Here is a 17,663-nt window from a genome sequence, read left to right as displayed (position 1 = left end):
ACTTGCTGCCTCACACACCAGAGATCTGTGTTTGATCCTGTCCTCGGGCACTGTCTGTGTTGAATTTGCACATTCTCCCTGCAAGCATGCGGGTTTCTTCCCACATCCCAAAGACGCATTGGCTTTGTAGGTTAACTTGTATCTGCAAAATTGCCCTTAATGTGTAGGGAGTGGGTGAGGAAAATGGGATAACAGAACTTGTGTGAATGGGTAGACAAAAATGCTGGCGAAACTTAGCGGGTGAGGCAGCATCTATGGAGCAAAGGATATAGGCGACGTTTCGGTCGAGACCCTTCTTCAGACTGATATGAGGGTGGGGAAGAAGATAGGTCGAGGTGGAGACAGTGGGCTAAGGGAGAGCTGAGAAGGGGAGGAGAAAGCAGGGTCTACCTGAAATTGGACAAGTCAATGTTCATACCGCTGGGGTGTAAACTGCCCAAGCGAAATATGAGGTGCTGCTCCTCCAATTTACGGTGGGCCTCACTCTGGCCATGGAGGAGGCCCAGGACAGAAAGGTCAGATTCGGAATGGGAGGGGGAGTTGAAGTGCTGAGCCACCAGGAGAACTGAGAACTGTTGTGCGAAGCGATCGCCAAGCCTGCGCTTGGTCTCACCGAAGTTGATCATAAGCTCAATAATCCAACCACATTTTTGTTTGGAAGTGGAAAGAAATAATATAAATTGCATTCATTGCAACGTGTAAAAAGAGTTGAGATACTGTATTATAATTTTGCTGCATGTCATTGTGGTATATATCATGTCTTGATTGGTGAATATGTTTAGTTTGTGACTTTATTTGAAGCAGAAATAATATGTGAATGCTTCATTGAGCATAATTCCGACTGGTAACTACGTGCTTCGTCTGAGCACATTATCGCACGCGTCATGCAAGCCATCATATGACCACCTAAACTGTCATTTGGCAACCTAAAAAGCTGCCTAAGTTCCCCGGCTAGGAACAGAGAAACAGAGAAAAAAAGTTGTGAGAGCCCTGGAAGTACAGACCAGTTAGCCTCACACAAGATCAGTCAGAGTCAGCATGGATTTACGAAGGGGAAATCTAGCTTGATTAATCTTCTGGAATTTTTTGAGGATATAATTAGTAAAATAGACAAGGGAGAGCCAGTGGATGTAGTGTACCTGGACTTTCAGAAAGCCTTTGATAAGGTCCCACATAGGAGATTAGTGGGCAAAATCAAGAGCACATGGTATTAGGGGTAAGGTTCTGATATGGATAGAAAATTGGTTGGCAGACAGGAAACAAAGAGTAGGGATTAATGGGTCCCTTTCAGAATGGCAGGCAGTGACTAGTGGGATACCACAAGGCTCGGTGCTGGGACCGTAACTATTTACAATATATATTAATGAATTAGATGTACGGATGAAGAGTAACATTAGCAAATTTGCAGATAACACAAAGCAAGGTGGCAGTGTGAATTGTGAGGATACTATGAGGATGCAGGGTGACTTGCACAGGTTGGGTGAGTGGGCAGATGCATGGCAAATGCAGTTTAATGCGGATAAATGTGAGGTTATCCACTTTGATAGCAAAAACAGGAAGGCAGATTACTATCTTAATGGCATCAAGTTGGGAAAAGTGGAAGTACAACGGGATCTGGGGGTCCTTGTACATCAGTCTATGAAAGTAAGCATGCAGGTACAGCAGGCAGTGAAGAAAGCGAAGGCATGTTGGCCTTTATAACAAGAGGAATCAAATATAGGAGCAAAGAGGTCCTTCGGCAGTTGTACAGAGCCCTAGTGAGACCACACCTGGAGTATTATGTGCAGTTTTGGTCCCCTAATTTGAGGAAGGACATCCTTGCTATTGAGGGAGTGCAGTGTAGATTTACCAGGTTAATTCCCTGGATGGCTGGACCGTCATATGCTGAGAGAATGGAGCAGCTGGGCTTGTACACTCTGGAGTTTAGAAGGATGAGAGGAGATCTCATTGAAACTTATAAGATTGTTAAGGATTTTGACACGCTACAGACAGGAAACATGTTCCCGATGTTGGGGGAGTCCAGAACCAGGAGCCACAGTTTAAGAATAAGGAGTAAGCCATTTAGAACGGAGACGAGGGAACACTTTTTCTCACAGAGAGTGGTGAGTCTGTGGAATTCTCTTCCTCAGAGGGCGGTGGAGGCAGGTTCTCTGGATGTTTTCAAGTGAGAACTAGATAACTCTTAAAAATAGCGGAGTCAGGGGATATGGGGAGAAGGCAGGAACGGGGTACTGATTGGGGATGATCAGCCATGGTCACATTGAATGGCGGTGCTGGTTTGAAGGGCCGAATGGCCTATTACTGCACCTATTGTCTATTGGGAGAGTCGAAACATAAAAGTCTGTGATTAAAAATATGGCTCATGCATTTAAAATAGAGATAAGGCAATGTATCTTATCTCAAACAGCCATGGTGAGTTTATGGAACTCTTTCACCTCAAAGGGTGGTAAAAGCAGAGTTTTTGAATATTTTTAAAGCAGTCATGCATAATGGATTGAAAGGGAAGAGAAGGGAACGATTACCACGGTGGATGGGAATGTGGACAAGAAGTTAAAGCAGCTTAGCCGTGATATTAAATGGCAGAGGATGTTTGATTGCTTCTCTCAATTTATATGCTCCTATTTTTGCATGGTCAGAACAATTTAAGGAGCTGTCACTGGCGTTCAATAAGTCACTGAGGCACTGCCATGCTGGGTGGAGTGGGTATGTACTGAGACCAGGAATCAAATTCTGGCCATTAGTGCGTTTATGACCATTAGATTTGTTGCAATAGTCTAATCTGGATAAAAAAAATAATAAAAGTCGTTACGCTCATATTGGCCACGGCCAGAGCAGATTTTAATTTTACACTTGAGCAGATTTTCACTACAAAAATTATGGACATCTGGGACAAAGAAACAAAAATGTAACAGAGAGTGTGGAACTACATTTCTGCAGAGGTTTTTAATGTCTTTTGGGAACTGCATGGGAAATTATATAAAGCTAAAAGCTTAAAGTGCAGCAGCTAGATACATTTAATCAAACCTTATCCATAAAAAAATTAGGTTACATTTTCATGACAGCAAACAGGTTTTTTTTGTAGCAGCCAGCAGAGGGCACTATACACCCAGATCTCGTGGCAATCCCTTAATTTTAGAAATGTTCCTAACAGATAATTTATCTTTTGATTTCTAATATGTTTATGGTCATTGTAAAATATTATGAAAATTTTCTTTTGAACATGAGAATCAACAAGCCACTTAATGATTAGAAAATAAACCACTATTGTGTTTCATAGGACACAGAATTGTACAGCACAAGAACAGGCCATTCAGTCCACAATGCCTCTGTCAAACACGTTGCCAAGACCATCTCTTATCTACCTGTATATAATCCCACAATTACCTGAAGATCCTCATGTTTAACCATAAGTCTCTTAAATGCCACTTTCGTATCTGTCTCAACCACCACCCTCAGCATTGCGTTCCAAGCACGTACCCTTGAGTAAAAGACTTACCCTGCACATCTCCTTTACATTTACCCCTTCTCACCTTAAACCTATGCCCTCTTGTATTGACTTTTCCATCATAGGAAAAAGGTTCAGACTGCTTATTTACCTATGCCCCTCATCATTTTATATACTTCTATCAGGTCTCAGGTGGGAGATTGCAACTTTCACGTGGTGCATCCTGTTTTGACGAATGCAATCAACCCGGCGTGCACAGTCAAATAGTTCTACAACTTTAGGCTGTGCACGCCATACGCAACAAGAAGAAGGTCTCCTCGCATCCTGCAGCGTTCCAGAGAAAAAAAAACCGAAATCTATGCAACCGCTTCCTGCAGCTAATACCCATAATCCAGGCATCATTCTGGTGAACCTCCTTTGCAGCCTTTATACAGCCTCCTCAACCTTCCTGTAATCGGGCGAACACAACTGCACACAATGCTCCAAATGCAACCTAACCAAAGTCCGATAAAGCTGCATCATGATGTCTTGGCTCATATATTGAATGCCCCGACTCTGAAAGCAAGCATAGCATATGCCTTCTTTGCCACTTTATCTGCTTGCATTGGCACTTTCAGGAAGTTATGCAGTTGGACCCCAAGATCCCTTTGTATATCAATGCTATATATATCACAAACTGCAGATTAGCCTATCGTGGGAGACTTTATTAAATGCTCTATTAAAATCCATGTAGACAACATCCACCGCCCCACCCTCATCAATCACCTTTGTCATCTCCTCAAAAAACTCAATCAAGTTAGTAAGAAGTGACCTGCCATATACAAAGCCACACTGACTATCCCTAATTAACCCAACCTCTTCCAAATGGAAGTAAATCCTATTTTTTTGACTCAATAGTTTCCCTACCACTCATGTTGAGGCTCGCCGTCCTATAATTACCTTGATTGTCACTACTTCCCTTCTTTAATGAAGGAAGAACATTAGCAACCCCCCAGTCCTCTGATACCTCACTTGTGACTAGCGAAGACACAAAGATCTTCGTTAATGCTTCCTCAATCTCCTCACTTGTCTCTCTCAATAACCTGGTATAGATCCTATCAGGTCCTGGGGATTTATCCACCCTAATGCTCTTCTGCAGCCACAGCACCTCCTCCTTAATCTTAAAATGCCCTTGCTTATTAGTATTCTCCACACTGATCTCATTGTCCTTCATGTCGTTTTCCTTGGTGAAAACAGATGCAAGTTATTTGTTTAGTATCTCACCTATATCCCCAGACGCCAAGCACAAATTCCATCATTTATTCATGAGTGGTCCTACCTTCTCCCTGGTTATCCTCTTGTTTTTAATGTAGGTATAAAAAGCTTTGAATTTTGGGATCTCAGGTTTAGCTAATGTTGTGCTTTTCTTTATTTTCAATAAATGATACTTGGCAAAATGAAATCCAAAAGGAAATGTTGCAGGTCTCACCACAGGCTTCCTTTCTCAATGCTAAATATCACATTCTAGCTCATGAGTGACAGAGTCTCCTCCACCCATTCTTGTTTCTCGTGTCTAGCCTCACAGCATCAAGTATAATGCCTTCTCCCTATCCCCCCCTTCTTATTCTCTCTACCACATTTTGATGGAAACTAGGCAGACACATCTCACGTCACACCTAAGTGGAAGAAACTCATTATGGAGGGCGCTGTGGGGATGATGGAAAAAGACTCTACATTTTCCAACTGCTCAAGAATACTGAACTGAGAGTGGCAGTGAAGGGAGGGAGAAGACAGATGCTGCAGTATTGGAACATGTAATGCCCCCCAATGTTTTTTTAAGCTACTGGCAATGTGTTCAGGGAAACTCAGAGACAATTCAGAAGAATGAGAGGATTATCAATCCCAATACTACATCAACAGCCCTGTTGGTGCTCTGCAATGAATCTTAAATCTTCCTTACCTCAAATAAAAAGAGCATTGACTGAGCTACCTCAATATCGAACTTTCTTCAAGGGTACCCACACATCTCCTTAAATTGTAGGGTCCTTTTACTTCTGCCTCATGCATCTCCCCTTTACCTCTTTCAGTTGGGCTTCTGCAATGACTTCCCTAAACTGTACCTACATTCATCTTCATATTTAATGTGGGATAGAGGCTTTCACTCCACCATGAAGTTTGAATCCCCAAAAGGCAGCTGAAGAATTTAAGTTTAATAAGTATTTAAATAAATCTAGAATAAAAAATCTAGAATCAGTATAATGTGTACCTGCAAATTTGTCCTAAAAATTCTCCTGGCTCACTAATACTCTTCAGGGAAGAAACTCTCATCTTTAGAAACATAAAGAACTGCAGATGCTGCAATCTTGAGTAAAACACAAAGTGCTGGAGTAACTCAACAGGTCAGGCAGCATCTCTGGAGAGAATTGTCAGACGATGTTCCAAAACATCGCCTATCCATTCCCTTCATAGTCTGACTGCTGAGTTACTCTAGCACTTTGTGTTTAATTCTCATGGTCTAGTCTGTATCTCTCTAAAGATCTCCTCAATTCAGGGGTCATTAAAGATGTATTGCAAATCCTCACATCATCACCTAATTTCACATTCCTTAAACAAACATCCTGGAGAAAGATGATTATGATCATGCATCTGGTCATCCTTAATATCTTTGGCTTCGTTTTCCCCTCTTAGGTATTTGAAACCATTTCACTAAAGGTGCTACATAACTACAATCTGTCCTACTGTTGCCTTGCATGTAGATTCTTATGTATATTCAAAGTGGTGGTGGGAGTGGGGGGAGAAGAGGAAAAGAGAAGATAACTATTGTTAATTAGTTTGAGTTGAGGGCATGCTGCAAACATAAAACACACATACAAATTTTCATTATGCATGGATGAAAAAAAATAGCGAATAATAAATGCCATATGCTTATGTTAAATTTTGGAACATATTGTCTTTTGGTTTAAAAACAAACCGTTAGATAATTATTTGAATTAATGATCCATTGACCTTGATGACTACTTTTTAATACCACTCAATCCATAACAGCAAACCTTGTTTGACTGTCATTATTCCATGAAACAAAAACTCTGGGACTTTTGCTCAAGTGTAGTTAAACAGTAGTCAATACTTCATTAGGCTATCACCAATAATGCTGTCTCTAAAATAATCAAGGTATACCGCCTAAATCGAACGTCAATGTTTTATGAACTAATGTTGCTATAAAATTTTCTTAAAATTGCATGCATTAGATAATAAAAGCTCAAATTGAAAATTTCAATGGCATGATAACCCATAATTGTTGTTTACCAAAATAATAATATCAATCATCGATTATTAAATTGATTTAATCAAAATAATCGATTCCCAAAACAGTTTGATGTCTTCTCTTTTACATCAGTATTTCAAAATAAGAATTAAAAAATAACAAAACTTTAAAAAAAATGCCCATATTACCGCTGCAACTGTGACAAGTTTATTCACTGCAAGAAAGGCTTCCAGCATCAGCTTTCGAGGTCGGCAGCAAGGTTAGCTTCGACGTTAATCACAAGCTCTGGGACTCTATGCCAGGACCAATAGGTCGAATCAATATCAAAACAGTTTGAACACTGTGCATATGTTTCAATCAGATTTATTTTTCTTTATACGAAAATAATATATCAATACTCCATATTTAACTGGTAGTTGGTGTCAAATACTTAAACTGGCGAGCTTACTATTGAGGGAGTGCATCTTAGGTTCACAAAGTTAATTCCCGGTATGGCGGGACTTTCATATGCTGAGAGAATGGAGCGGCTGGGCTTGTATACTTTGGAATTTAGAAGGATGAGAGGATATCTTATTGAAACATATAAGATTATTAAGGTTTGGACACGCTAGAGGCAGGAAACATGTTCCTGATGTTTGGGGAGTCCAGAACCAGGGGCCTCAGTTTAAGAATAAGGGGTAAGCCATTTAGAATGGAGATGAGGAAACACGTTTTGTGTTGTGATTCTGTGGAATTCAGAGGGCGGTGGAGGCCGGTTCTCTGGATACTTTCAAGAGGGAGCTCGATAGGGCTCTTGAAGATAATGGAGTCAGGGGATATGGGGAGAAGGCTGGATCGGGATACTGATTGGGGATGATCAGCCATGATCGCACTGAATGGCGGTGCTGGCTTGAAGGGCCGAATGGCCTACTACTGCACCTATTGTTTATTGTCTATAACACAGTTAATAGTAGGCCTCATCAGGATTTGACTTTTGAAGTCAAGAGCCAGTAACTTTGAAGTATTAGTTTTGAGGCTAGAACTGCAGGAGGGCACACCTCAAAAGGTGGGCTCCAATAAACAGTAGCCCAGCAAAAGGAAGCAAGCCAAAACATAACAATTCAAATACAACCAACAAGTGGGAAATGCACTATCTCACTGTTGTCAATGCTCCAACCAAGCCACTCATTATTTCCCAAAGCTCATTATTTTTCAATAGTTTTCATTGCCTAATTAATATGAACCCATCTACCAAGCAGTCCATCGTCTTCATCTACTATTGTACTGTAATATTCTCTTTTTTCCCCACTGCAAAGTCCTTGTACAAACCCTTGGGTATGATTCTAGCTCAGTCCTAAAACTCCATCCAAAATAACACTGTTTATTGACTTCTCAGCCCAAGTACAGCGAGACAAACTCACAATTTCTCTTTGTCCTCTTCAACCTCTCCAGACTTTTCAACATACTGATCTGTCAGCTACCTCTCCAGTCTATGATGTTTATTGCACAACTCTATCCCGGAATGCACCAATGCATCAAGCATTCAGCATTGACCATCACCACATCTGGTCATTCAATTATACATCAAAATAGACTCTATTAATAAGCATGCAGAGTAACTGATGCAAGCAATGGATGCTTCATGCAATCTTCAAATACTAAAACCCCTCAATAATTTTACAAATATACTCAATTGTACATTGACCAGATGGGATCTATCCCAGGCTACTGTGGGAGACATGGAAAGAGATTTTACTGATTTTGTTTTTATCCTTGCTGACCACAAGAGAGGTTCCTGTTCGCTGGAGGATAGTAAATGTGGAGCGTTTAAGAAGGAACTGCAGATGCTGAAAAATCAAAGGTAGACAAAAGTGCTGGAGAAACTCAGCGGGTGCAGCAGCATCTATGGAGCGAAGGAAATACGCAACTATGCAACTCCAATAAATGTGGAGCCACTTTTCAAGAAGGGCAGCTGGAAGCACTTTTCAAGAAGGAAGCCTGGTAATTACAGGCCTATGAGCCCACCATCAGTAATGAGGAAGATATTTGAGAAAATGCTGAGGGACAGGATTAATGAACAATAAATTGGGGACCGCCAAGAAGATCCTGTCTGACCAATGTGATTGGATTTTTCTTTGAAGAGTATTGATGAGGACAAATAATGGATGTGGTTTACATTAATTTCAGTAAGGTCTCCAACAAGGTTCTTTATGGGGGACTGGTACAAAATGAAAGGATCCACGGGATCCAGGGCAGTTTAGCCAATTGCAATTTATAACATAAGCAAATGATTTGGATGTGGATGTAGGAGGCATGATCAGTAAATTCGCAGGTGATACAAAGATTATCAAAGTCGATGGACGTAGGTGTATTCTTAAGCTATAGAGTGATATCAATGTGTTGGTGAAATGAGCTGATAAAGGTTAGAGGTTAATCAAGACAAATGTGAGGTGATTCATTTTGGGATTACTAATAACACTAGGATATATAACATAAATGGTAGGATCTTTGGGGAGCAGGAATGAACAAGGGTATCCTGATCTATTAAACCAAAGATCCTCAAAGGTGGCAGAGCTAGTAAGTAATGTGGCTGATGGGATGTTGGCCTTCATTAATCGGAACATTGAACACAAAAGCAGGGGAGTTATGCTCCAACTTTATATTAAAAAACTGCTAAGGCCTCAAGTGAAGTGCAATCGTTCTGGTGCCACACTACAGGAAGTATGTGCGAGCACTAGTAAGGGTGCAGAAAAGATTCAACAGGATGGTGCCAAGGATGAAGCATGTCAAATATGATGAGAGTCAGGGAAAACAAAGTCTCTTCTCCTTGTGATGGAGAAAATTAAGAGGTAAAATTATTTTGATATCTAAAATGATGAGAAATAGATAGGGTAGACTACAGGAAGGTTCTCCCCCTATAAAATGTTTTTAAAAAAAAGATATACATTTAGGATTAAAGAAAATAGACCACAGACAATAGGTGCAGAGTAGGCCATTCGGCCCTTCGAGCCATTCAATGTGATCATGGCTGATCATTCCCAATCAGTACCCCGTTCCCGCCTTCTCCCCATAACCCCTGACTCCGCCATCTTTAAGAGCCCTATCTAGCTCTCTCTTGAAAGTATCCAGAAAACCAGCCTCCATCGTCCTCTGAGGCAGAGAATTCCACAGACTCACAAATCTCTGTGATTCAAAGGGGACATTAGGAGTACCGTTTTCCCTCAGAGAGTGGAGAGTACATGGAATGGGCTGCCCGAGAGAGTGATTAAGGCAGGGTTGCTAACAGCATTTCAAAAGTCCAAAGTTGAGCATTTGAATCATTTAGGAAAAAAAGTATGAGCCAAGTAGTTTAGTTTGGAGATGCAGCATGCAAACTGGCCCTTCAGCCCAACAAGTCCATGCTGACAATAGATCTTCCATTCATATTAGTTCTATGTTAACCCACTTTCGCATCCACTCCCTACACACTAGGGGAAATTTACAGAAACCAATATGTCTTTGGGATGTGGGAGGAAACCTACACAGTCACAGAGAAAACATGCAAACTCCACACAGAGAGCACCCAAGGGCAGAATTGAACCCGGGTCTCTGGAGCTGTGAGGCAGCAGCTCTACTAGTTACGCCACTGTGCCACCCACGAGTACCGGTAGATGGGATTAGTGTGGATAGTTGCCCACTGATCCGCGATGATGATCAGTGAATGGCCTGTTTCCATGTTGTTTGTCTCTATGACCATGATCAGTCATTTTTAGAGCACAAAAAAGATGTAGTGTAATTAACATTACATTGTTTTAAACTAAAAAAAAATTAAACACAAGATTAATACAAAGCAAATTTCCAAATCTGGTAGACACCGAGCATGTAATCCAGAACACTATTTTTTAAAATTAACGAGTTGAGTAACTAATCTTGAGGTAAAAGCCAAGACAAGGTACACATGAAGATGCAAGAAAAGAAAAGCTAAGCAAGAAAAATAAAGCAACTGAAATAAAACACTGAGTGTTGAAATCCAAACTCAAAATACACAAGTAGTCCTCACATATCCCAGCGAAGTTTCCTCTGTTCAGTTCAGAATTATTGAACGCGAGACAATTGATGAAACAGTCATAGACAGAAAGAGAAGACAGCTGTATTAGGCACAAGCACAAAGGAAAGCAGATATGTACTAAGAAACCATTAGGGCGCAGTCCAAAATTCACTTCAGTCTAGAAAGAGAAAGAACACTATTTCTTGACAACAGCTCATTTAGTTTTCAGATTTCTTTACAAATTTTATTAACTTCTCTTCCCTCACCCATCCATGTATCAGTTTCAAGGAAATGAATCACAAATTTCATTAATAATAGTGTAAATGATAAAACCTACTCCAAAAAAGGAGCAACATGATATTTATTTCTCTAAATGATTTTTGGACTCCCCATATTCTAGTTATTTAGATGCTATTTGGCCACATCACAGGTGCATAATATAATGCATACTGATTTGTATACCAATACAAATCAAACCATATTCGTAGTTAATATATAAAAATTACAGTGGTAATTTTGTAGCAGTCAAAAGAACAAATCTTTTTCATTTTATCCCACAAATGTGGTTTAAATGCTCTGTAAATTCTTAATTTGGAGCATTCATTAAATAAAACATTTTTTTAAATAACACCACTTATTCAAAAAGATCGCAATTCAAATCAATTGGGTGAAGCATGTTTTTTTAATAGATATATTTAATTCATTCATTAAATTTGAGCACAGAGAGCATTACGTATTTGTGACTGGAAACATACCATTGAAATAACCAGTATCTGCATTTGGCATTTTGCATCTAAACATCTTAACATGTCATTAAAAAGGAAGCAGGAGGTGAGTGAAACATAGACAGACTGAGGCACGTAGACCCTTGAGGCAGATGAAATTTTGATCTTTTGAAAAGCCATCAGTAGTGCCTATAGCTTCATCATGTTCCCTCTCCCTTTTTGCAGGCTAAAAACATTACTCTTCATGTCATACCTTACAGTGATTTCACGCTGTAGTGATTATAGTAAATTCGTTCAGGATTTATCAAGTATTTCATTACCACATATGGGAGGAAAGAAATAAAAGTGAAAGTCATTCTCATTAGCGGGATCATTCGATATCAAGCTGCAACTGTTCAAGTACAAAAAAACATTCCCTTGCATTTTGCCATGAATAAAAGCCCATCTTCACTTTAATGTTTTATGATGGTAAAATATCATTTTTTCCCCTCAAGATTATTACATGAGTGGCTCTTGAATATACATCACAAATAAAAGCTGAAATACAAATTATAATGCAGCGTGATATTATTTAGGTTTCTTCCAATTCTATTTTATTACAGCTAGCATCTACATTTTTGCTAATACTAGAGTTGAAAACATGCTTAATAAAAATGCATGTAGCCGAGAATAAAAAAGGTTTCAGATATACATTTCAAAAGCTGTACTGATCGACTTCAAGAAGATGCAATTAAAATAAGGTCAAAATTAACATAGGGGAAAATTTGAGTGAAATGTGGCTCTACAAATTAAAAAAAATTCAAACCTCATTAAAATGGTGATAATTGGCAAAATATATTGGGTGTAATAGAGCTTTCAGAAACAGCAAGCTTATCTGAAGGATATATATTCTAAAAATAACCTATATTCTCCACGCAACGAAGGATACCGTAATGCACTAGGGATTAAAAATCGTTGGAGAAAAAAAAAGATGGTCTTGATTCATGATAATAGAAGCATGGAATTCTTTTTTGCTTTATAATATTGCACTGGTTCATTATTTTACAGATATACATAGCAAAATGTATTTAAAATGACCGCTATTCAAGGCCCCAGGGGACAAATAATGACAATTATTTGCATCAGGAATGGAGAAACAAGGAGGTCAGTGAAGAAAGTGGCCAGCAACACAGCAGTTCAGTGTTTCAACTGCAAATGTGGGCTGAAGCAATGTTAGAGCAGAGCTCTACTGTGGATACAGAAATAGTTTTGGAAGATAGACACAAAAAGCTGGAGTAACTCAGCGGGACAGACAACATCTCTGGACAGAAGGAAAGGGTGACATTTCAGGTCAAGACCCTTCTTCAGACTAGTTAGGGAAAAGGGAAAATGAGAGATATAGACAATAATATATAAAGAGATAAAGAACAATGAATGAAAGATTTGCAAGAAAGTAACGGTGATAAATTAAACAGGCCATTGTTAGCTGTTTGTTGGGTGAAAACGAGAAGCTGGTGCAACTTGGGTGGGGGAGGTATAGTGTGGGAATGCCAGGATTACTTGAAGTTAGAGAAATCAACATTCATACCACTGGGCTGTATGCTGCCCAAGTGAAATATAAGATGCTGTTCCTCCAATTTGTGTTTTGCCTCACTCTGACAATGGAGGAGACCTAACCTGTAAGGACTTTCGGGCTCCCTGGACAGTTGAGGGAGAGGTATAGGGTTACAGTCAGGTACCTGGGGAGGGGGTGGTTTGGTTGGGAAGGGATTTCATCCCCCGACAGTCCTTTCAGGTTCGGCAGAGATTCACTTGCACCTCCTCCAACCTCATCCGTTGTTCAAGATGTGGATTCTTATACATCAGCGAGACAAAACGTGGACTGGACGATCATTTCGCTGAACACCTTCGCTCAGTGCGCCTGAACCTACCTGATATCCCGGTTGCTAAACACTTTAATTCTCCTTCCCATTCCCATGCTAACCTTTCTGTCCCAGGTCTCCGCCATTGTCAGAGTGAGGCTAAACGCAAATTGGAGAAACAGCATCTCATATTTCGCTTCGGCAGCTTACAGTCCAGTGGTGTGAATATTGATTTCTCTAACTTCATGTAACCCCAGTAATTCCTTTCTTTCTATTCCTCTCCCACCCAAGTCGCACCAGTTTCTCGTTTTCACCCAAACTGCTAATAATGGCCTGTTTCGCTTATCATCGTTACATTCTTGCATATCTTTCATTCATTGTTCTTCATCTCTCTATATCATCATCTATATGTCTCATTTCCATTTTCGATAACTAGTCTGAAGAGGGTCTCGACACGAAACATCACTCATTTCTTCACTCCAGAGATGCTGCCTGTCCCGCTGAGTTACTCCGCATTTGTAGCTCTTTCCTACCTAAATTGTTTTGGAGATTGAAACCACAGGGATTTTGAAATCAGCCTAGAGATAAACAAAGCTTTTATCATTGCATATCACTAGCTACAGTCACTACAGCTGAAGAAGGAGAATGTACCAAGAGGGATACAAGCATCACACTATGGAATCATGGGAGAATGCTGATATTTCTTAGAAAACGTTCAGGGCCATCAACGACTGCTGCATTGGATCAGCATTGAATGCTATTACACATTTGGGAACCATGCAGATGATGCCACCATGGATAAGCACACAGACAAGAAAGAAGGAGAGGGTGCTGACAAACTCGGGAGTCAGGAGGAAGGACAAGATGTTGTCAAGCCAGACAAAATTATTTTTTTAGCCCAGAATTTGAGTGGAGAGGGTGGGAAGTGACTTTCAAAACACATGATAAAAAGCTTGTGGAGAGAAGAGAGGGACACTCTAGGCTAAGCTCAGGTCTGGCCCATGGGAGAGGAAAGCTGCAGAAATCAATGAAGATAGAAACTGAGTGATGTGCATCCTGGTCTCAATTTAGCCGTGTATGTTTTTCTGTCTTTGAAGTGAAATTTTAACAAATATTTACATTAAAAATATTCTTATGGTTTTCATTCTATAGTTATCTGTTCATGTCCTGTGGAAATCTGAACAAAATGGCTTTAGTAACAGAAATTATTACTGTTTATCAATTCCCAGAGCTTAGCATTGCCTGAAAATTCAATTTGACCAAATATTGTGACTCATGGCTGTGCAGCATCATTTCGCACAAAAGAATAACATCTATTCTTCCACCTTTCCGTTAGAGTCATTATCAGTCATACAGCATGGAAACAGCCCCAACATCCAAGTGCCCATGCCGACCAATATGTCCTAACTGCATAAGTCCCACCTGCTTGCATTTGGCCCATATTGCTCCATTCTATCCTATCCATGTACCTATCCAAAGATAGACACAAAATACTGGAGTAACTCAGCAGGACAGGCAGCATTTCTGGATAGAAGGAATGGGTGAATGGAAGGAATGGGACAGCTGCCTGTTCCTCCGCTGAGTTACTCCAACATTTTGTGTCTATCTTTGGTGGAAACCAGCATCTGCAGTTCCTTTCTACACGTATATCTATCCAAATGTTTTTTAAATATTGTGATAGTACCTGCCTCAACTACCTCCTCTGGTAGCTCATTCCATATTCCTACCACCCTTTGTGTAAACAATTTGCCCCTCAAGTTCCTATTAAATCTTTCCCCCCCATCACCTTAAACCTATGTCCTCTGGTTCTTGATTCCCCTACTCTGGGTAAGACTGTGCCTTTACCCTATCTAATCCTCACATTATCTTATACACTTCTATAAGATCCTCCGGCACTCCAAGGACTAAAGTCCTAACCTGCTCAACCTCCCCCTATATAGAGCTTAGGCCCTCAAGTCAAGGCAACATCCTTGTAAATCTTCTCTGGATCCTTTCCAGCTTAACATCGTTCCTATAACATGGTGACCAAAACTGAACACAATACTCTAAATGTGGCCTCCCTAATGTCTTGCACAACTGTAACAGGACCTCCCAACATCTATACTCATACACTGATTGATGAAGGCCAATGTGCCAATAGCCTTCTTGACCACCCTAACTACCTGTGATGTCATTTACGAGGAACTATGTATCTGCATTCCTAGATGCTACTGCTCTACAACACTCTCCAGAGCCCGGCCATTTAGTGTGCAGGTCCTGCCCTGGTTCGACTTCCTAAAATGCAACACCTCACATTTCTCCGTATTAAATTCCATCAACCATCCCTCAGCCCACCTGACCAACCGATCAAGTTCTTGCTGCAGTTTTTGACAACAATCTTCACTATCTACAATACCACCCATTTTAGTGTCATCCGCAAACTTGATAATCATTCCTTGTACCTTCTCATCCAAATCATTGGTATAGATGACAAACAGCAATGGGCACAGCACCAATCCCCGAGGCATACAGGATTACAACCTTCCACCATCACCCTCCGCTTCCTTCCATGAAGGAAATTTTCTATCCAGTTGGCTGGCTCTTGTAAGTTATTGGGGCAAATCCTCCAAAATTATGGAAGAACTTGGATAAGGACATGGATATTTTAAAAGGACAGATTTGCTGGCTGCAACGGAAAAAAAAACCCAATCCACAGAAAGAAGCAGTTTCAAGTTTCAAACCTGTCTGGCCTGTGGACTTGGGCATCACACAACTGTGCAAATGATGTGGACAGGAAAGGCTGAGACTGAGATAACGAGATTATCTTGGATACACAAAGGAAGGAACCAAGCCTCAGCAGACGGTGGTAAACAGGCCAGCACAAGCACAAGCACCATCTTGGATGACCCATCCATCGAGACAATAGGAGCCCATCCAGGCGATGGGATAACGATCAGGCTGAGGGATCATGACATCAGCAAACCCCTTTTCATCGGAAGCCTATTGTTCATGCCAGATCGAAACTGGGAATCATCAAAAGAACCCTTTTATCCAGAGGACCACCTGGGGGTTTCAAAGGAAGCTCAGGTATAAAAACAGGAGTCAAGCCAGAACTCTCTCTTTCTGCTCTGCTGGACAGCTCGTGGGCCTGTATTGACCTAGCTGTGAGTATCCCGGTGACCTGGTGAAATTCCCGAAATAGGATAGAGGTTGAGAAGATAAAGGGAAGGGGGAGGGTAAAATTGTGTAAAGTAAGTTTGACGACGTGCCCGATAGTTTTCCGTCCATAGTCTTAGTTTAAAGCATAAGTTTAGCCACGTATTATGTAGTGTTGGTGAGATTCGATTTCTCATTGTTTAATAAAATCTGTAAATTTTAGACTTGCTTTGAGGCCATCTTGGTTTCTGTTTTCTCTCATCAGCACACTCTGGTCAATTCAACCTTTTTTATCATATCCCACCATAATTCCGAGGTCTAGAACCCAAGGGAATCCCTTTTTGTATTCTCCCTCTTGGAAACCGCTCGAGTGGAGTGGTGGCCGTTTGACCCTCCGACAAGGGGGAGAATAACTCGGGCAGTTGGGCCCGAAGTGGAGTAAAGGGAAACGCAAAACCCCTACAGAATAGCGACCATGACAGGACCTCGGTGGTTTGGGATATGTGATTTGCCAGAGGGGGTGAGAGAACGTAGCAAGATGGAGGAGAGAATCTCCTCTTATCTGTTTAAAAAGATCAATCTCACCAAACAATGGGTGATAGCATTGTTGACAGCACAGCAGACTGCAGCAGCTGCTGCTCAATGGACGGAAAGCAAAGCGTATAATAAAGGGCAGGAAAAGGCAGTTTGGCTAGCATGCCTATCACAGCAGGTAGCAAAAATGCAGAGACAGGTAGAGAGTCTGGAAGAGCAACTGAGAGAAGCTAGGGCCAGCGCTGAGGAAAGCGCTAGAGAAGGGGAAGGGCTATATGAGGAACTCAGTGAAGCCAGGCAGTGTATCTTGCAGGCGAGGGAGTCCCACAGAAATGCCCAGGAATTCCTCCAATGCCAGGTGGTAGAGGCAAAGGAGAGGGAACAGAACGCCCAGGAACTCCTGGCTCAGAGTACACAAAAGTGCAGGGAGCTGGAGGGAAAGTTCCAAGATATCCAAGCAGCATACAGGGTGGCCCGTAGCGAGCTAGTGGATAGTGATCACGGGCCTTGCCAGGCGAGGATAGCACAGCTGGAGGAGAATCTGTCCAAGACTAGGGGACGGGTTCACCTGGTAGGACCAGGGGGGCCCCCCCGGGGACAGAGGGCTTCCCTCAGCAGATGATTCCCCAGGGGCAAAGGGGAATAGACCGCCTCCTGAGGCGCCGGGGATCGGTCCGGGTCGGCAGGTGGGGTTCGGGTTGTCCGGGGAGGGACAGGCCCAAGGAGGGGCGGG

The 17,663-nt window shown here is 41.3% G+C and overlaps 1 protein-coding gene across 4 annotated transcripts in view; it reads right to left on the bottom strand.

The window, feature by feature from the left end:
- Positions 1-17,663, bottom strand: part of si:ch211-243j20.2 (uridine-cytidine kinase-like 1) — a 93,855-nt gene that overhangs the window by 36,743 nt on the left and 39,449 nt on the right. For all 4 annotated transcript variants that reach the window (XM_055635492.1, XM_055635494.1, XM_055635493.1 and 1 more), the window contains one exon: positions 11,674-11,690. In XM_055635492.1, the coding sequence (XP_055491467.1) occupies positions 11,674-11,690 (17 nt within the window). The remainder of the gene's footprint in view (positions 1-11,673; positions 11,691-17,663) is intronic.

This window comes from Leucoraja erinacea, chromosome 5 (assembly GCF_028641065.1).
Source record: "Leucoraja erinacea ecotype New England chromosome 5, Leri_hhj_1, whole genome shotgun sequence".
NCBI lineage: Eukaryota > Metazoa > Chordata > Chondrichthyes > Rajiformes > Rajidae > Leucoraja > Leucoraja erinaceus.
Note: the sequence above shows the minus strand (reverse complement) of the source record. Positions and strands in the feature narration are given on the sequence as shown.